At 37.0% G+C, this 22,777-nt stretch overlaps 1 protein-coding gene across 1 annotated transcript in view; it reads right to left on the reverse strand.

Moving 5' to 3' along the window:
* The window catches only part of LOC139696876 (potassium voltage-gated channel protein Shaw-like), a 318,999-nt gene that overhangs the window by 120,288 nt on the left and 175,934 nt on the right, over positions 1-22,777 (reverse strand). Inside the window, 3 exon segments of the mRNA XM_071595756.1 lie at positions 774-959; positions 10,805-10,937; positions 13,545-13,793. Coding sequence (XP_071451857.1) covers positions 774-959; positions 10,805-10,937; positions 13,545-13,759 — 534 coding nt within the window. The 5' untranslated portion in view covers positions 13,760-13,793.

Raw genomic sequence — 22,777 nt, forward strand, 5'->3', positions numbered from 1 at the left:
GCTAACCGCTTATTACCCTGATGATTGAATTGCACGCGCTGTTGGGCTTATTACAGGAAAACTCTGTCTGAAAAACCATTTTTCAGGTTGATTTCTATGGTAGTGTTGAGACCGCGGTGGATATCTATGGAATAATTTGAAAAGGCATCGTTGATTTTAAATTTTCGAAGGAGTTTGCAGCGAACGGCGATTACGTCAGTGCGTAATAGTCGTATGTAGTAATGTACTATCGTTTCTTTTGATTTGTCTTAAATTGCTATATTTTATTGCCAATGGTTAAAATTTAATTTTTATCTGCTAAATTCTCACTGGAATATTATCAGCATAGTTTTATCATATCTTTATTCGATACGAGACCTGATTAAGTCCAAAATCTTTAGAATCAACAGCCTGATTCCGTAACTTGTAGTCGTTATTGTGATAAAGACAATTAATTTCAGTTATTATTAGTAGCTATTGATGGAGGCAGCAGACAAAGGTTGTGGTCTATTAAATCGGTAATGAAATATTTGTATTAACCAGACCACGTGTTTTTTAGTAGTTAGTTTTTTTTAAGTTAATTTTAATCCCAAATTGTGCCCCCTTTTAGTTCCACATTTCGATACTCCATCCCGTTATGCTTTGGCGTATTAAGTGATGCTGGATAAGCCAGAAAAGGGCCTATCTGTTCCCCTTATTTACATACAAATCCTTTCCTGATCATAAATTACGATCTTTAGGTGTGATGGGTGCTACATTAAGAGAAAAATGTCAAATCTCCCTTCGCCCATTACCTTTGCAGCGTGCGAAGAGTGCGGCTCGTCGAATAGTGCCCAGAGTCTCGGCTTTAGGCGCTGCCAACGCGTCAGGCGGCCCTCGTGATATGCCTCCTCGAAGCCGAATCTCCGGGCCTCCTCCTCCTCGCTCCGAGCGCCCTCGCCGCTCTCCAGCTCTAGCTTGTCTAGAATGGCCAGAGTTGCCTGGAAAGACGTCAGAAACAGGTCAGCAACATTGTATTTTCCTCTATCTCAACAATCTCAAGTCAGCAACATTGTATTTTCCTCTATCTCAACAATCTCAAGTGTTGGGATAAAATTATCGTTTTCATTGAGGTTGAGATCCTTCATTCCTCCTATCACATCCTTCATCTTAAATTGTGAGTAACGGTCATTAATGGAAAGGATAAACGAGGATATAACCTTCCCCGTAAATCACCAATGCAATCTTAGTATTCCCCTCCTTTTCCTTTCCTTTTACAGTGATGTAAAAGTCATTTATGGCTTAAGGATATTTTAATTGAATATTAAATATTCATTATAATATTATATATTTGACTATAATATTAAATACTAATTTTATTTTTAAAATAAATTTTATATATATATATTCATCGAAATAGAAATAGTGTATGCCGCAAATCGGAATTGTTCAAGGACTGACATTTGACCGGAGGTGGAATAGCGAACTATAAGTTTACATTTTGTAAATAACTGTCATGTTTTAGCGGTACACTTTCAACTTTTTTATAGCGTTATATTCCTAGGAAATGTCACTGATCTCCCGGTTAACTTTTACCGCCAAATTATGGAAAAAATTTTATTTTAAATTAATGAATCCTTTTTATTCGTAAATATGCAGTCATCAAGTCCAGTGAAAATCTTGAGGTTTTGCTATTGATAAATTCATAGTCGGAAATATATTTCAAATATTACGCTTCCATTAAATTCTAATTGAAAAAGACTCCTTCCTCTCCCAATACTCTTCCAATCCCTCGTTTACGCTACCTAAACATCTACATGTATGTCCTTCTCCTAGGTATTTTTCGCTTAGGGTGTCTAAGGAAAATACTAGGAAAACTTGGGAAAATCTACGGAAACACGGCGTAATTAATGAGAAGAAGTTGGTATGATATGCTATCAGGGGAATGTTTAATTGAGAAGAATGTTCTTTTTAGGCGTAAAAGCAGCCATAGCTTTGCTTCGGCAACCTCATGTATAAGCGACTGCAAGAGCCGAAACTGAAATATTCTGTGGCGATGCAAGTAGTCACCGTGAAATGAGCAGGTATCGTTATGGCTCATGTTGGTGCAACCCCTTTACTTTACCATAGTTTACGGGGAGCTTGGGTGTCGCCATTTTAAAAATGACGAATTGAAGCGATCATATTTTGGTCAAAAAAATTATGTAAAAAATGTAAATCATGATTCCTGCTAAATTAATCATAATGCGGTATTTATCATTTCAATTTCCATTGAGGTTGGTTGTTGTCAAGAGAAACGACGAGGCGGAATTTAGAAAATGGAGAAACATTCGTTAGGAATATTGGGAAAAATTCGAGAGTTGGAATCTTATCAATGCATTGTATCATGACTGAAAGAAGTACAAAAAGTAGAGATTTGCGGTAATCTATCACTACATTACTTTACATCTGAAACCTTCAATTACCGTTGCAAACCAATTTACTCTGCGCACCAAGCTCCTCAGAACGTTCGTTACACATGGGATTACAGATCATCTTCATGCCAATCATTTTCCCCTAGTACATCGGAGAATGTATAATACTTTCTCATTTATCGAGCCTTCGACGTAAAGCATTCATTTTTTGTAGTAAGTTATTCGCGTCTAAATTATTTCAAGGAAATATTTTCGGAATTCAGCACTTAACGTAATGGTTGCATGTTGTCGTCAGTTCTTGAAGTCGACAGCTATCCAGCGAGGAGCTCGTCCTCCACACTCTCCCTGCCATCTTTTAAGTGTTTGTACCACTTAAAAACTGCAGCTTGTGACATGTTTTCATCCTTAAATACTATCCAAATTTAGCCTAACGTTTCCGTACCCATATTTTCCCAGTTCAACACCAAATTTGATGGTTTACCGCTGTTGAATCGTTCGTTACATTTTGCGCTTGCACCGAGTCACTCGACAGGGGTACACAAAAAAACAGGATCTAGCCTGAACCAACGTCCACAAGCAATTGGCTCTTAGCGCTAATTGAAGTTCAGACCCCCACCACCGAGTTTACATGGTGCGGCGTGCAGTCACGTTAGGAAAAAATTGTTCCCGATACTTTTTATTCATACCATGTATGTAATAAAATATGCACCTTAGGTGCAAAAATGTTTCGTAGTTTATATATTTACTATTATACTTTCAATTCATTGTGAAAGCATTATTGCACCATAAAAGGATCTCTTTTTTCATAAGTTACCCTCACTTTATTACAAAATCTATCTTTCATGTCAATTTATCCTTCTAGGTATTTACCAGACACCTGCGTAAAGATTAAAAGAGTTTTTAGCTGATCCATTCCCCTGAATTTCCATTAAAATCGGTTAATTGGTAGTTTTCTCTCTGTTTTATGTGGTTTAAATCTCGTTAATACGTCTCATTTTAAGGCCTCGAAGCGAAAAACTTCCTCTTCCGGAGGGCAATTCTAGCTGAGATAACCTTCGAATGTTTTAAACGAATAGCTAGCCATTAACTTTTATTTCCACGCACATCCGTCCTTATACCGTACTTCTCTTTCATTCTCCCTAATTTCTTTGTTCAGATGGCTCCTCTTTTTCCTCTTAAATTTTTCAGAATTTTTTTGAGAAATTTAACTATCTGCACCAAAATTTATTTCTTCCCTCTGATCAGAGAAGAATGGCGATCCGTCAGGAAACCCTTCACAAAAATGTCCATGACGAAACAATAGAAGTGCTTTGCGAGATGTACTTTATTTTACCGAATCTAAGTTTGCTCTGTTAAATGCTAATGAAACCAATGTATATTCGATGCAAACCGCATTTGATGAAATTGTATCACACCGAGTAAATTATTTAATTTTTATCATTTTCTCCATACGTCCGTATTCCATTGCATTATTGACAATTAAGCGTTCATGAGTCTTGAATGACATCATCGTATTACAAATGTGTGCAAAACCTCGTAGATAATTTTTTTGGCCAACGTTACATTCCTCAGTTAACCCTCTTGATTTTAGAATCTGCAATTTATGCATAAATGTTTACTCCGTCTGTAATTTTTAATGTAATCTCTTGCCTAGGATACCAACCATTCGAATTATTAATTCCTCGTTATCTTGGTACGATAATAATTAGTAGGGTGATACTTTATTGCAGAGCTATGATGTTCTGTTTTTAATTAGAGGATTCCACAAATTGAAACCCATCATGAGCCCAGACACATCATGGGTCACATTACGTGGGGGAATTTTGTTCGTATCCTCAGTAACAGAATAATTTTGCACCAGCTGCAAAACTCAAAATGCCATAACTCCTTTGTAAAAATGGCAATTATTCCCTTATTTACGGTCTTTGTTCGTCGATAAATGTCTCCATATTGCGCTGAAATCTAGGTGGCTTTTGCATTTACTGCCCTTTTAAGCCAACTGAATTATATTTGCGGTTCAGGTCCCATCTTGCTACAGTTTTAGTGCGATTTTACAGTTATTTTTACCATTGATGTCGTGATGAGTGGTTGATTTTTCTTTTCGTTCCGAGAACAGTAATCGTAAAATCTAATTACCAAACATTAACGGATATTGGGATTTGCTATTGGGATAGCAATATTTGCATATTATTACTTAGTTCTGTTATTACTCATACGTTTGTATAATCTTTACTATTATTCTTTACATTCTGGATAAAATAATAGACGAATAATGTGGGTCGCAGCTGAGTTCTGCAATTTAGTGCACTTTCCTCCTGCTGGAGGACATTAAATTCCTTAGCTCCAATATTGATATATTGAATCATTAGGTACCATAATTTCCAAAGAAACTGCGGGAGATACCACGACAGTAACTTGAACGAAGTCATCCGCTAATGTGCATTAAAATATGATAGGTTTCAAATTCTAAATCAACGAGTGATTTCTACGCTTTGAATTTGTTGTATTTTTAAGTACCGTCATTCTTAATGTCAGGTAGCTTAACCAACTGACGTAACTAATCTCCACTTGCACGCATCTGGAGTTATTAATATGATGTTGCATTATAACCGAATACGTGAACAGAACGAAAAAAAATGAAAGCATGTGTCGTAGTAATATTTCGGACAAGATTTATAATCAATAATCATTCAATGAATGCATGCAATATATAATGTGCGATCCGTGAGGAAAATTATCAACGTCAACGCTGGGCTGTACAGGTTAATGAAGTGAAAAATGCAGTATGAAATCCGACCCTGTTAATTAAGTACGGCAAAGAGCATTGATTGCATTTGGATATTCCTTCGCTTAACTCAAAAGTGTGAAGTGAGGATAAGGAATTTGACATTTGCTTTGAATTACTGTGCAATAAAATTTCTCGCCGAACTACATCATCTTGGTTTCCTTTGCGTTGTATGATAAAGCTTTTGTCATTCAGTTAAACGTGTCATTGCTGGATTGAAAAAGTACAGCGTACTTAGAGGCTTCTCCAAAACTTGAACAGAGGAGAGAGTATGCGTTGGCATACCTTTAAGGAATAGCGCCGCATGGAGTGGGACCAATTGATTTAATATCAATACAAGTTCCCGGTAGCTTAGCAATGCGTTTCGTTGAATTCCATTAGTTGATATGCCACTAGTCGGTCCTCTTACGCTGTCCACATTCTAAGGACTCATTATGGCGATGGTAACCCATAAATAGTATTGGCGCGACACGAGACCCAATGCGAGTCATTCTTTTCTCATTTTCTCTACTGGAGTCGTATTGAGCATCTTATCACGTCAGTTTGCTTCATCCTTGACTCTGTATTGGCCGAAATTCTCGATTCCTGTTATAAATTTCTTTGAAAAGACTATAAGTTTTCAAATACTTATAATTAGATTGATAGTTTACTTCATTCTGTTTTTACTTCAATTATTATAAATCGAGGTTTAATGTGGGGTTAAAGCTCGTATTAATAATTGCCATTCAACTCTAAAATAAAGCTAGTAACTTTCGCAATCTTTTAATATGTAGGCGACTCTTAAGATATTTCGAGACTTGATATTCAGTCTTGAATACGTATCTAAATATAACAGAGGCTCTTTTCACGATTCGGTTTAAAGTTAATTAATAATGTCGATTTGTAGTAAAAGCCTCGTAAATCCTTTCATATTATTTAGAAATAATACTATGCATTCTTTTATAATCTTGTCATAACAGCAAAGAAGCTGATGCATGCTAAGATGTGTGCATCTTATATGAGATTTGAAAATATAACTGAAACGATAATCGATTTAGCGAGGCATTGAGAACAATTAAAGTCAATGCAACCAGCCTATTCATGATCATACAAAGTGTAGGTACTAAATGACGCTATCACCCACAGTGATTTTTATGTCAAAATGTTATGAGTTCGACTGTTAGGATCTTGATTTTGATTAGAATCGTTTAGAAGAAGACTATTTTAAAATTGATTGTGTTTAAATCAGAGTGATTTATTTTCCAGCATTTTGAAATAAACCAAATGTAAATGCATCATCCAAATTTTTCAAACGGTAATTGACCATTCCTAGTATCAATATTGCTCGACTGATGCGAATTTTCCTCCATTATAAACAATACGTTCTCTCACTCCCGCTCCTGAAGAGATGTAAAGTCCCTTAGCGTACCTTCGCTGAAGGCGAACCATGCATGCACTATTTACTTTCTTCTAGCCATTTTTAGATTCCAATAGAATAAATAAAGTAAGTGGTAGTTATGCATGGTCATTGCAGTCTATGCAGTGGGACTTTTATCCGCTCCTTCCCCTCATTTCTCTCGTTCTTCTCGCGAGTCTTGGTCTATAGAATTGGTTCTTTAATGTCTTTGGCTACTTTTTTCTCCCATTGTGATACCACGTTTGACTAGAGTGGAGCCTTATTATGCATGTTTCTATTTTAAACCTCTCTGAGTCATGTGATGTAATAGAAATGAAAATACATGGCATTATGGTTGACCTTTACTTTATTTTGCTATAGACGGCGTGATATCCGCAAAAAATTTCCACGTCGTCTCTCTGCAGGAGACAAATCAAGTAAATGCTAAATGCCATAACAATTTGTAAAGATATGATGAATAAACATTGCCGCCTCTCAGTGTAAATCCCAGCTGATTTCTAGATTTGTTTCCGAATAGTATTTATGATTCCAACATCTACTAATGGGACAGGAGATGGGAGAGGGGTTTTTAAGTGGATCGTGGTTCTCCTCACAAACGTGACAGTGGCATACACATTCCATTGCCTTTTCTATTTGATCGTAAACTACTTTAACCTGTGGTCTGAGACCCATTAATAATAATATATTAAATAACCCAATTCACGATTTTAAGGTATTTTCCATTATTAAATAGAGTCTCACTTACGCCTTTAAAGGACTTGCACCAATGTGGGAAAAATATTTCTTCGGGTCTTCTCCATTTCGCTCGCTAACACCCAATGACCATGCATTTGTATTCGCTTCCCTGTATCGTAATATGACTTTTGATTTGTGCGGAAGAACACTACACCGTCATCCTTCAATGACCAGAATGGAATTAGCGTCTTATTTTCTGGGACTTCAAAGTGTCAGAGGCGTTTGAAACCAGCTTAGATTTTTCGTCTCAAAATTCCAAGATTCATGTGGTTTGGATCAATATAATTTCCAGCAACGATTTTATTTAGGGAGTCCGTCAGAGTTGTCTGCAGATTGAGACGCAGCCACCTGAGCAAACATCTCATACAAATCAAATTTTCTGCATCGCGGAACGATACAGCGACCCCTACTAATGAGAAATAGCCCGTTAATGCAACGTGATACTTTCCAGCACTCGTTTATTTTAAAATTAATGATTCATCCGTTGACGACGGGAATGGTTTCAGTCGTGGTACGAAGTGTTGACCTAGTACCACTCTCATTCACTGCCTCTTATGATTTACGATATGTATACATACTCAAACTATAGACTTGAGACTGGATATTAAAACCGTAAAAAATATCGAATTTCCAGCGTTATGTCACCCGTTTATTGATCTCCCATTCTCCCCTCCTCCCTCAGTGCTCCATCATCACTTTAAAAAAATAAATTTAGAACACCGCCATCTTAATATTACGTCAAACTTTACCTTTATCTCTATCGGAAGGATGTCTGGGTAAAATCAATTCTAAGGTTTATGAACGCTGATGAAGATATTACCTCAACCTTCTTCCCTTCTTTTTCAAATTCGAAAGATTACTATCTCCTAGAAAGATTGCCAGTGATCTCATCCTGAGTGTTGTCTCGTTTCTTGGCACGAACACAATCCGGAAACAGATCAGCGGTCGGTTTATAAGATAACGATTGACATAACAGCATACAAAATTGGCTCGCATTAATTCATTGGCGATAGATAATGAAACAAAATAGGTCAGAATAGAGTCAAACACACTTGAACTGTGTTTGTGGGAGCGATTTTAGCGTGATATATTATGGGTGCGAGTGGGCTGAATATGGTGGGAGAGAGTGGCCGAAAGGTCAAGGATACCTTCTTTTTCATTATTACTTTCTCTTTATCCCTTCTCCTTTTGCAGGAAAGTCGTTTTTTTCCAGTTCGTTTCGATTCCAGCTGGCACGTTGAAATGGCTGCGTTAGCAAAGTAAATCGTAGGTTTTAATGTTTTTATTAAATACAAAAATAAATTGGCGAAGTCAGAAAGACGAGGAGAAAATTGGTCTTCCTCTCTTACTACAGCGCTCCATTATGTACACTCAAAAGAGAAATCCTTATAAATGCTTGAGGCATTGTATTTCAAATCTTAAAATAATTCCTCCCTTCCCCCCTCCCCGATTCGATAATATTCAAATTACCCAATGGTGTGCATGATGGGTTTTCTTAGAAATAGCTCATTTAATTAAGCTCTTAGCATATATATAATGTCATTTCTATGACAATGAAGTCATAGAAATGACATCATTTTGGTGCAAAGAGACATTAATAGAGCTCCGCAGTTCCGTATTTAAGAGTTGAATCAAATGGCAGGAATTTACGAGATCGCTTTGCGCTTCTGGGATTGACGTTGTTGAAATAGAAATCTTCGAAATTTGAAGCATTCCACATTTTATAATTGCAAAATCTCGCATTCGATTTACGAGGGGCATTGAGAAGTATTTTCTGATTTGATGCAAGGAAATCCTCTAGCCACCTTTGCTCTTCGGAAGATGTTATTCAAAGATATGTATGTATCTTTTCATGTGTATTTTTCAAGAACTTTATTTATAATATCTAATTGTTTATTTACTTATCCCCGTGTGTTTATCCGCAAAGCTATGAATATACCATCAATTGAGACTGATCAATTCCCAACTGCGTACTTCTGTTTTTGGAAGTGTCATGGTTGTGACTGGAATAACCGAAGAGGGAATATTCTGAAAAGAATAGATGGAAGATAAAATAGATGCTCATGGAAACACATTTTGGAGAGCAATAAAAAACACGATATATGTTTTAATTATCAGTGTATGTAATGGTGGTTTAGAATGCCACATGTCCCTTGTTTATGCACTGAAATATTCTGCTCGCAAAAGTAATTAACTTTTATGTATTTATAAAGAAATCTGAATTTCTCCTTAACTATTCGCTCACAAGCATAACAAATATATGTGTACGTTTTTTTCCTTGTTAAATTTTGTATCACTATGCGATTTTCACAAAATAGTATTTCTCGCAATCTCTGATGGTTGGAATACCCCTACTCTATCCCAGAGAACGTTTGAGAAAATAGTTTTATTGCAATAGCAACTTGCGTAATAACAGTATAGTGATGATAATGCCAACAAGTGTTATACCACCGCAATAACAGCACAATAATACTGTTTACGAGCATTAGTTAAAGGGAAAATTTAAGGTGCCGTTGTAGTCCAGTGGGTAGAGCACTGGACTATTGACCGGAAGGCCCGGGTTCTATTCCGGGTGATGACTCTGAACAGACTTGGTAGTAGTTTTTAATGGAGGCGACCGACAGCTGAGGTCATTTACGCCATTATGAATGGACAAAAAGGGATAAAGGGTGGAGAAAAGTCCACTTAGCCCACTCTTAACGAAAGGCGCAAAGGGGGTCCGCACCTCAACGTCTCAACCGACGGACGGCGTACTCACTCAAAGTACTCTTCACAAAGCACTTAAAGTAGGAATCGGGATACCATTGAAAATATCTGCCACCTCCGGGATTCGAACCCGGGCCCTGTGGATTGGAATCCAGTAAGTTAGCCACCGCATCATACCGATCCCTAGCACACTTAGATTCACTTGTCTCGGTGACGTCTCCCACCACCAACACCCAAGGTGTGTGATATTTCTAGTACCAGTTCCTCCTAGGAAACCACGGGGTGGATAACAAAAATATCTGCCACCCCTCCCCCACATCTTTTATACCCTAATGCGTAAATGTCACTCGACTTTAGGCTTAGCGTTGAGTGAGTTCTATCCTCGCTTACCAAACTAACCATCGAGTTGATTGCTATTTTTTCATGTCAGTGAAATTAATTTTCAATTATGAATAATAATTTTGTATCTTACTTTACTTGTATTTTCGTGTTAATTAAACACTTAAATGACAATTTTTTCCTTCACGAACATGTATTTTAAAAACATGGAGAGAAGATTCAAATACTGTGCGGTTACTATCTGATGGGTCTGCAAGTTATTCCCCAATTATTTGAGATCTCCCTTCACTGCTTAGTAGGGACTGCATTTTACCGAGAGTTATTTTATTTAAAAAATGCCTTAAAATTGTCTGAATCCATCCAAGATTATTTCCTTCAGCATTTGCATCCCTTCGAGGCAGGCAATTTCCGCACGTGAATGGGAAGTTCCCATCTGGTATTCCGGTGCGCTCCATTTATAGATTGATTTACCTGGGTGTCCCTGTGAACGCTGTACGTGCTCCAGCAGCACGGCTCCACCTGGTTGGAATCAAGGCCCCAAAACTCCAGCTCCTCTTCGAAGATTGGCCCACACACATTGGTCGGGTAGTGCAACTTCCCCGTTCTGCCGGAATGAAAAAAAGATTAAAATAATGGAGAGTATTTGTAATTTGGCCGAGTGGCAATCAATGCATAAAGAGCGGAGGGATAACTTCGATAGCGACCGATTGGAATTAGAATCCGTACAAAAAGAGCGAGTTAATTGATTCATTCCGGTGGCTGGATGTTAAAATTGTATTTTATTCGCTTTCTTATCTTAGTGTGTCAATAATTAATTTTTTTGTTCAAACTTGTGCAGATTCAAACAAATACTCTTTTTTTAAATTTTGTACTAGTTCATGAACTTCGGGGAAAATTTTCAAATTTCGATTACATTTCAATGGCCTCCCTAAATTCAATTTGGAAATGCTCTGAAAAGTTAATGATGAAAAATAATTACATAGCTTTGATGTGCTTACTACGTTTTTCTGGCAACAGGATACCCATGACCGAGATGGCAGTCAAACCCTCGGTCTCGGGATGCCACGCAAAAGAATCACTCCCCATACTCACATTGAAAAAGAGTGTTGCCCAATAATTCACAAGCAAATTACATTTTTCAGTCCACATGGCAGAAAAATTCAATATAGAATATCCGAAACCAATATGTTTACTTTCATCGTGAGACACAAGGCAGGGGAAGAGTTTTGTATTAATAAAATAATTGAAATTTTGGTTTTCTATGGTAATACACGTTTTTTATCACCAGTAAATCATTGTAATATTTCGAATAGTTTTGACCAGTTTTTCTATTACGTCAGTTCATGTGCATTTCGGATGAAGTTAATTTTAATGGAAGCTGCTCCTCTTTGCGTCTTCTTATAGATATCAGAGTTCTTGAAAAAATATTCTAACGTCTTAAAATTATTTTTGCAGGGTTCATTCCGTAAATAGTTTCCGAAATATTGAGGTGAAGACTTTCACTTTGAACTCAAAACTGTGTGCGAATGGCTATGAGAAAAATATTACTTAGTTAGGATGTTTCATTAACGAGATATTTTCAACTTTGGTCTAGGTTATTTTGTTATTTAGGATTACAAAATTTAAAAAACTTTAAACTCTGAATTCAATTTTTTTAGGAAAGTTTACAACTTCATATACTTTTTCAGCACCACCAGTAACCAAGATATTTGTAATTAATTATCCTGCTTGATATAGGATTCATCGAAAATCTATGAATTTTAAGGTGAATTTTGTGACATTCTTCCCCTTTTTCACCTCTAATACCAAAAGTGCAATTTCAATATTCTTCTACATCGATCACCCTCAATCAATGGAGCATTTTGTCTCATAAATAATAACATACGGTCACAGAGGTTTGAAATTCATCCATAAAAAGTAATATGAGTCCACACTTATCGATTGGGATCTAGGAAAATGATTTCCTGTATTGCTTTTAATGTTGTTATTCTTTCTGAATTGACGATTTCCATCCATCAAATTTAACATTTTATTACTCCAGGCGTAACAAAATAAGTCCATTTCATTAAATGGTTGTCTACAGCATTTGCCCACAATGATACCTTTCATTGAGTGGTATCAACGTTTTAGTTGTGCCTGCCAGCTTTATAGTTAATTTGACCCACCGTTAGCCGTATTAAAAACGTTGGAGAAATTATGTATTCTAGGTGGTGGAGAAGAAAGAGAAACAAAAGTTAAAGTGAACTCTAAATCATATTGGGCTATAGAAAATATTTTTCCTTTTATTTCGACCAATTAGATTTTTCATTGATTGCTACTTGTTTATTAACTCTATATACGAATAAAGAGTTTGTTAGCCTAACTTCACTACTGGATAGCGAAAACATGAATCCGAATCCAATTACGAGACCTCCCAATTTTCTATGATTAAAATTTATTTTTTTGTATTATATGTAGATAATTTTAGCTATCGGAAATAGATAAAAATTATGGTCCATCGGGGATCCTGAATTAAGAATGTCCTCTGCAGTTGCCCATGATGTTTCGTTTGAGTTAGATCTTCCGAGGGTGCACAATGATGGATATTTATCCTTTACATTTTCACTTCATCACGAGACAGCTTTTTCCGTTGAGTGTTGTCTCTGACCCGATAGTTACGGGTTTATACCCTGGATAGTTATTTTGGAAAACTCATATTTATATAATCAGACGCGGAATTTTGTGGATACGTACCACGCCTTCGTGAAAACCTGCAGGTGAATTAGGAAAAGGAAATTGCTGAACAAATCAGAATTGGTGGTGGCTTTTATAATGGAAACAATTCTTTTAGCGAACTTTGCCATGCCCGCGAATGCATTTGCACCGTAGTATTGTTTCAATAATGCTTTCTTAATGAAAAATTACTCTTATTTGTTACGGTCTAATATTTGGAAATTAAAAATGTTTTAAAATAATATATTTGTTTTGTTCGGGAATTATGCACCCTAAATGACGCATTGGCATATAAATCTGGTACATAAAAATTACTGTGACCATTTAATTAAATCTAAAATATTTCATCGCCAAAGAAAAATATTAGTATTTCTTTCGAAAATATTTCAAAACCACATGCTGAAATTTCCTTTAATTCCAGTACTGTTAGATTCAATTGATATTGAGAGTATTTCCGGTTCACAAAACAAATAGCACTGGTTGGGGAAACCACACTTACCGGTAGTAGTTGAGCACCTGCGCGAAAACCCCGGGATGTCTGTCGAAGAAGTATTCATTGAGGATGGGGTCGTAGTTGGCGAGAGCCTCGGTCAGTCTAGACAGCCTTGTGGCTGGAATCTTCTTCAGCGTTGTCTTGTATGTCTCGTGCCTGATACCACCGACGTTCAGGAGGATTCGGTTCTCGGAGCCGTCCATCGCCATCGGTCAGTTCATACCCGGGAAAATCGTACTTGCTGGTGCACAAAGCCTGGATAAAATGAGAGAAAGAAAAGATTAATTGCAATTCATTGGTGTGGTTCAGAGTTATCAACGTCAAATAAAATTTTTGAGTAAATTTTGCAAGTTAAAAAATTCGTACGAACAAAAGGTAAGCAGCCCTTTGTTAAATGTTTTAAATAGCCGTTCCGTAAATTTATGAAAAGTTATCTATGAATTCTATAAATTTATTTAAAGATATAAAAAAACCATAGACACATTAATCAACCCGAAGGTCGGTTTGTTAGGTGATGGTAGAGTTCACCCAGTACGAAGCCCGACGACGTGTGAAATTCACACATCAGGGTAGGGGGGCCAGTTCCTTTCCCTGTGCCGGTTATGGTTTCCCAAGAAGACCTGGTACCCGAAAAATGACACAGCCTAGGTGAAGCTGCAGGTGCCCAGAGAGCCTTGCCAAAGTGAATCGAACCCGTGCCCCTCCGGTCAGCAGTCAACGCTCTACCCCCTGGACTACCGCGACCCACTTTAAAGTTATATACCTCAATTATATCTTTCCATAGAACGAGCAAATGCAATAGTAGTTCCATTCATTTTATAACGAAAATTGAAGGCCAATAACAAAAGATTCCACGCATCAATAATATAAATATCACTTTTAAAATATCGCATACTCCTATGTGTTTCCCTGTACCTTAGTTTTTTGCTATTTCCTACTACGGCCGTGATTTTTGTGATAGAAAATTGAAAAATGAAAGCGTCTAATTTACACAATATTACTCAATTTTGTGCTCAAATTGCCCCTGCATTATAGGGAATATTTTTTTATCTGGTAGCAAAAATTTGATCTCAATTTTGCTGTTTGAATCAAAGTATACTGGAATGGGTCTGAAGAGCTCCCATCGGAATGGGTCTCACACTCGTCTGCGAAAATGAATAGCGAGAAATAACGTGTTTACTTCGATTTTTCACCTTTTTGTTTCTCCATAATGCTCATCACTAATTTTAACTTCTTCCAGGAAAATTAATATACATCATTATTCTGTGAAATATTTTCTTACATTTTATTGTCTCTCACGTAAATAATTTTTCAACTATTTCCTCATATGGTAAAATTTCAAAATTATCCTTTAAAGGAGTCCGTATTCATTTATTTCCGTTTATTTTCTCACTTTAAATCGTACTCAAATGTCACAGTATTAAATTTAACATTTTTGTATTCAGGGAAAACTTATTTCTTTTGAAACCATAACCACCTTCTTGGAAATAGTGTATCATTTCTTAACTATTATCCCCCTTTTGAATATAAAGGTGGTGGTGATAAATGGCTGATTTCAAGAAGAAAAACGAGGCGAACCGTTGCGTGAAAGGGCTTCCTGTCAGCAGATTCTTGTTAGTAAGTAAATAAGAAAATACTTCGGAGGGCTTTTTTTTAGGTGGTTTCCAAAGGCACCATTCCAACAGGTGGACACGAAGGCTCTTTTATTCCTAAGAGAAATAAGGAGGGATGAGAGATTTCGGAACGACGGAAATAAATTCAAGACGATGGAGCACGCCATTATTTGTTAATTGAATTTTCGAGAGTTTTTTCCCGGGAAAACGTCTCAGTTCATGAAGACTTCCCTTATGTCTAAAACACCGATTACGCACTTATTTTTAGTGTCCGGTAAAACTTTTCTTTCTATGTTGCACTTAGATCGGCTGATGAGTACGATCAGCACAGCTGAGTTTATCGTATGTCGCCACTCAACTCAAAACAGTTAACCAGAAATGGCATCGCCCATTGGTACGAGGAACATTCGTATTTGGAAACAATTTCATTCCGTCACTGTCGAGATATTAATCAACTGGGCTCCCTGATTCGGGGAAATAAATTAGAGATCCTTAATGAAACGAGATTGGACCTTTTTCAAATTGAATTTTCCACCTGGCCGAGACCACGGGAGCTTTAAACCTTGTCTTGGGTGTTATACTTTCTTTCTGATAATATCAAATTGAACGTTAGCATCACTAAACATTCGTTGATACTGAACCATCAAAATACATTAATTCTGCTCGTACGTTCCATAGATGTGTGGTTATTGTTTTAATTAGGAGTAATCTACCTGTCGTGGTAGGTTTTAGATGGATCCAATACCTAAGTTGTAATATATATATATATGCAAAAGTACTACGTGTTGTATCAACGGATAAACACTTTTATACCTTTAAAAACTCAAAGCCTGCGTTGTAATAATGCGTTGTTATTAAATTGTAAGAAATGTTTTCATAAAGTAGCAGTAGTAGTATTTAGGGGAGGCGACTGACAGCTGAGGTCATTTGCGCCGTAGGGGATGGACAGGAAAGGATGAAGGGAGGAGAGAAACCCGGCGTCGGCATTAGTCTACTCTTTACGAAAGGCGCCAAGGGGTCCACAGGTTAACGTCCCATCTGACGGACGGCGTACTCACTCAAAGTGCCCTCCACAAAGTACCTCAAAAAGGGATCGAGATACCTCTGAAAAATATTCAACACCACCGGGATTTGAACCCGGGCCCTCAGGGTGGGAAGCCAGTACGTTAGCCACCGCACCATCTCGACCCCCTGTTTTAATAAAATTCCCTTTCATATTTACAGAAGTGATTTAATACGCTTAAATTTTTGTAGAAGTCCTTGAACACAGATAGCTTCAATGCAACACTTTCAGAGTGTAAAAATCATTCGCCTTGACTGGGACCTCTGGAGACCTATATAAATTACATTTAACACTGGAAACATTATTGCTAACAGATATGATATTATCAAATTAAAAAGCTTCTTCCCTTATTTAACGGTGAGTTTCGGCTGCCAAAGACAGAAGCTCTTTCAATTTAAAAGTTAATTGGGATTATTATACTTTCAAAATATCCCTCTTCAAAAAAAATGCACAACCCAAGCATTTTAACTGCTTAAATATTAAAATTTTGGAAGGCATCACTTAAATCTGTGACAGCTGATGTGCAAAACTAAAATGCCCTAAGCATTCAGTGTAAAAGCGTATGTCTATAAATAACAGATATCCTCATTTCTGTGGTTATACGATATAAATGGATAATGTTCACAAAACTTTTGCCACCTTTCCATTATGAGTAAGGATTCTTAAAATAATGCGTTGGATAATAGATTGTCCCGAATCCATATAGAATTCACTGATATCAGCATGTTCAAAAAACAATGCATATTCCGGGAAATATTTCCCATTTCAGTATTCATAAACCAAATGAATTTTTCAGCTATCTGAGTAATTCTCCTTCTGATAACAATCGCGATATGGGAGTTAGCGCACTTGATATTGAATTTCATGAAGGTTTGGCCGAAGGGTAAAACCTTTATTTCCCCCGAGTTCATACTTCGTGCGCCGATGAAATCATATGCCATTCCTGCCTCAAACAACAAAAGTAAATTTTCCATTCCTTGAGGAAATACATACACGGGCGGAGAAAAGTACAGGTAAGCGGGGTCTCGGGAACTCCCTCGGTAGTGGCCAAGTTTTCTTATCATAATATGAATAGATTCATGGAGTGTGCACTCAGAGAAGAACAATCAAACAAACCGCGTGGTTATTACTATTTGCAGGGAGCCCCTCAATAGGGAATCGATGTGATAAAATTTTGAAGCAAATTCTCGAGTCAGTCGACTAGAGACGACTTCGTAAAACGAATTACGGAGAGAGGGCTGTTGAGCCACTTTTTCTTAGGTCTTCTTTTTCTCTCCTCCTTTCTTTCCCCCTTTTCCCTTCGGAACGATAGAATATGGAAATCGTCAGGAGGGCTGAATCCCATTTATTTTGCCCTGACATGGAAATAATTGGTTGATTTGTTTAATTTTCCAATGAAGTAAGGTGTAGTAGACGACCCAAAATACTTTAAAGATCCCACTGAAAATCTCTCAATTACTTGTTCGGTGTTCAATGAATAGAAATGTTAAATTCATCACTTATATTCAATTTTCCTATTGATGACTAGGAATTTTATCAGATTTCTTACGGTTTTATTTGATTACTTATTTCATCGCGTCATTTTCTTCCATTTATCCTTCTAGATGTGGTCCATTTTTCTGACAACACTACCTCCTTCTGAATCTCGAAATTTGGTTTCCGGAGTATTAAGTCCCAACATAGTAGTAATAACGGGAGGCGACCAACAGCTGACGTCGTTTCGTTAAGCCCCCAGACTATGCCGGAAATTCACCGGAGCAAGATTTTTAATCATATAATTTCTTCATCTCTAAACTTCGTCCTTCTTTAGGGTATTCATTATTAACACAATGAACTTTAGAGTAGTATTTGATTTAAGTGCTGCCAAAAGAACATGAGGAATTAGTCTCATTAATGTTTACGAAAGCGCAAGAATATTACGTAAAACGGTACTAATTAACTTAGAGATAGTTACAACGCGTACATATATTATTTTAAAAACACTAATAAACTTTATGGTTGGCTTGAAAGTTGAGGAAAAAACTTCTCTTGTACTAAGCCCTTCGGCGATGTTTGAAATTCACTAATTCAGGGTAAGAGGTCCAGTTCCTTTCCTTATACGCCCCACGGCTTCCTAGAAAGTTCTGATGCACAGAAAATGACCTGATTCGGATTTACCTGTGTGATCGTTAAATTGTTGAGAACTTTTTAAAAGTAGGTTGAAGTTAAGTAGAATACTTGATGAGGCTTGCATAAAAAGGAATATGTTACCAGAAGGGAAAAATACTGGAAATTAAGTGATCAATTCACATCGACGAAACATTAGTAAAAATAAAAACAAATCTATTCCCTTTGTGTCGGCGGAGCGATTGAATCGATTGAAACCCATTCAATTACGACTTTAAATCACAGAAAAATCAATGAATCAAGGCTCAATAACCGGTCAAGGTGAGTAATGAGTTTCCTTCGCTGGAGATCTATCTGAAGTATGCTCCTCTGATGCACGTATTTCCCAGTTGTGTTACGCTGTTTTGCAATTCGATCCATAAAAGTCCTTCATTAATACATTTCAATATTAGACGTGCACAAATTAGAAAAAAAGACATGCATACTAAGCCTCCTTACTACGCTCACCTGAGGGATTCCTTCAAGGGGAAACGAAGAAATACTAGCGTCATAAAGAAAAGAATACTAGTGGAAACGAATAAATTTTGGACCCGTAAGTTACTTCTTACATCTTTATTGTTGTTTGATGCGTTTGACAATATCATGCACGATAATATCACAAGCATGCTTCTAGTGCCTTTTAAGAGTAGAAGTTACTGACAACGCAGTACTCATAGATAATTTAACGACAATTTTAAGGATGAAATGTAATTTAAAATAGCGTGAGGTATTTATGAGAAATTTTCAAATATTTAAAAATTTTAAACTTCTAAGAAATTGGATTTTCAACAGTGATATCATGCTTACGATAAATTCCTTAGATAATTATTTGGAAAGTGATACCTCGGAGACCTACAAGTATTGCCTATGACTCGCTTTGAGAACGAAAGGGTGTACCCTCAAATCTAAGACATGTGTTATACACGTACTTTCGGTGACAAGAAGGAAATAACTATGTAGTGTGCCTTAATATCATTACTCTTGCTAATCCACCGATTAAGGTAGATTTTGGAGGGACACTGACTCATTACAGTTTTATTCATTAACTTCGTCTAACAGGACAATCTGACACCCCATATTATGTATTCAATGGTTTATGGATCACCTTTGTAGAAGTTCATGAACATTAAATGAAGAACACAATGTATTTTTCCACCGTTCTACTAGTATTGCCAAAATAGAGAACAGTGTAAAAATACATTGTGTCCTTCATTTAACCCCATGTTATAATAAACACTTCTTCCATTCAATAAATATTATACCCTTATTCATTCAATCTAACCTTCCTCTTCTCCCCGTACTTCTCTTGCCTAACATTCTCCCCTCTATTACAGTCTTCAACATCCTATCGCCGATCAAAACTCTCTGCATCGCTAATAAAATCAACACAAGTACCCCTTTCCTGCCTCCTTTGGATTTTTGCCAAAGTAGGCAGAAAGTAATCGGGCTTGCCTGTCATAGACGTGTCTCCTTAAGGAAGGATGTGGTATCATTATAGAGGAGAATTTTCATTTCAGATGCTCTTAAGAGATCTTCCAAGTAATCGGGTTAATTGGAGCATGATGTGGTTATTTCGATAGTAAATGCGCTCCACATATGAAACTAACAAAAAAGAATAAATAGATATATGGGTGTAGTTTCAACTGCTTTCAAGTTCCAGTCCCCATTCAACTTTTACTTTCTTCTATAAAAGTCTTTCCAATCGAACCCAAATTTACCCCTCTCAGTCTGATTAAGTGACGTAAATCGGTATTCGTGTCATGCCCGAATCACATGGTTAATTATATTACCCGGAATACAATTCTCGTAAATCTGACTAGTCGGGCAATGTGATTTTTCGACCCAGAAAGTGGAATAAAAGGTTCGAAAAAATTGGTTTACATGGTTAAACTTATGCAATAAGTGGGAATTAGTTAGTCACTCTGTTGATTTGAAGTTCTTCGTTCGGCATACACACCCTTCAAGTCGTTCTCAGTCAGCTGTCAAGTAAAACTTGATTTCATAATCCAAAATGAAACCGGCTCTCTTTCACTAATTTCTTTAATACTCCACTATTCTGGCATACATATGTCGTCTCTTTCATATTCATGAATTGTTTCATTAACCAATAATTTACCCGTTTATGAAAAACAAAATTGGAATAAGTGGTCTGAAAACCGGTGGTAAAACTTTCGTATCACGATCATGTCACTTAGTCTTAATAGTGCTATGTTTATTTCGGAAGCAAGTATTTTGATCGCTAATAATTGCAACGTTGAAATGCAGTGGGTGGAGAATTTTGACCGGAGTGGCCGAGTTTCAATGATGACGCTTGAGCGTTGAAACCGGTTGTACGCTAATAAAGGACAGTGGAAAGTTACGTTGTATTCTTAATTTTATTATACAAATGGAAGCCTTTGAACATTCACAGCTTCATGCAATCTGTGCGATTTTTCAGATACCGTATCTATCCCGTATATGGGAAACCATAGACGGTTAAGAGAAAGTGAGCTTGATCTATTAAAGCGAGCTTCGGGTTAATTACTGTGGTTTAGCACTGGTATTTTGAATAGATGAATTTTACCATTGTTTTCATTGCTCGACATCTGGGAAACAAAAAGGCGTGCGTGCATGAGACAATGTTGAAGTAGTAATTACAAGGGGCGGCGACGGAGAGTGGAGGTATTTTGCGCCATTAGGTATAGGTGGATTATTTGATTGGGGTCCGGTTTTCGGGGCAATGATATGGGGAAAACATGGGGAAAAACCCGGCTTCGGCATTAGCCTAATCTTAACAAATGGATCCATAGTTTAACGTCCTAATCGATGGACGTTGTACACTATTGGAAATTCTCTCCACATATTATCCAAGTAAGGTTCGGGATGCCTTTGAAAAATTCTGTCTCCACTGGTATTCCTAACTGTGGGAAGTCAGTAAACCAGCATCCGCACATGTGTAAACCCAATAAAAACAATGTATAAGAATAGGAGAGTGAAAGAAATTAAGCAAACTGTCAAAAATATGCTGGAATATTTGGTTAGAGAAAGGTGGAAAAGAGAAATCAGGAAGAGAAGGAAATTACGAGTATTGATTTGTGTAATTGCAAAAAATGTGGCTGTGAATGATTGAAAATCGCACGTGATAAAAAACAGTTTCCTTTTATTCGTTGTTTCTTTCTATTCAGCCAGATAAATATTTTACTATGTTTTTGATGTCTGTTCCTTCTTCGAAACTTCTTACAATTCAATGAACGTCTTTTATTGTTCTACTTAATGCCCGTATTCATTCTTTACAGAGTGTTTAACGGTAAAAGTATATTCACAATGGGATCTACCTAATGCAATGTAACTCTTTTTTGCACTGTTTTACCCAAAAGTTTCCTCTTCGATCGTTTCGTAAGATTAACTTCTCTAAGTCCAGTTTCCCAGGCATAACGAACATCGTTTCCTCACGTGAGACTCTGCGACATCAAGTAAAATAGTAAGGTGTCTGCGTGACACCCAGGCATTTTGCTTGATCCGCTTCGTTCGAAGGATGCCGTATTATCGGATGCCTCCGTATCCACGTAAACTCTTAACAAGCAGAAAATGTTTGTTATTGAACTTTCTGATTAAAAACGGAGCAGGTGGTCTCCTTGATGGAGTTATCGGTAATCTCCCGCGGAGCTATCTGTTCTTTTTCCTCGCTCGTTCTTCTCCCGTTCCATATCAATCGCTTGGGGTCTCAACACCATGCAGAGGAGAACAATCCCCTTCACCCCATTACTTAATTCAATCCACTTTCCTTCATCTTCCAGAAATTTCAGCATCCCTTGCATAGCTCCCGGTCTACCCATCATTACTTCCAGAACCCCTCCCCTTCTGTTAACCTGCCCGGATAATCTCCTCGCATCGTCCCCGCTTTATTTCCGTCTGTTATTTTTATTTGTAGAATTGAAACTCTCGTGATAGCGTAAACTCAAATGGATTCACGTTTGGGTGATTTTGTTACTGAATTTCATCTTACTTTTTCAATCTTAAGGAGGTTTAGAGGGTCACTTCAACGGCATTACTTCTTCAGAAATCCTATTATGAGCCCAGTATTTTTCAACCTTTTGTGTGGGTAAATTTACCTTTCCTTGTTTGTTTGTTTACCTTACCACGGATGCATTCCAACGTAATTTTGCCTGCTGGACATAGATGCAGTACCAAACTGCGGAGCAATAAAATTCTCTGCACAAAAGATGGCTAATAGAATCGAAAGCGCATTTGCGTCTTCCTATAATTAGGAAGATTTGCTTTATGGGAGACTGCATGGGCATTCTATTTTCTGGTAATTATCGGAAATCGTTTGTTTTCAAATGAATCTTCAGTATTGAATGCTAGATGCAAAATGGTAAATTCCATGTCTGCAAGTCGGACGAGTATATTAAATATTAATTACACTTTTTTGTTGCCCT

The sequence above is a fragment of the Hetaerina americana genome, unplaced genomic scaffold (genome assembly GCF_022747635.1).
Source record: "Hetaerina americana unplaced genomic scaffold, ioHetAmer1.1.p SCAF_7, whole genome shotgun sequence".
Taxonomy (NCBI): Eukaryota; Metazoa; Arthropoda; class Insecta; order Odonata; family Calopterygidae; genus Hetaerina; species Hetaerina americana.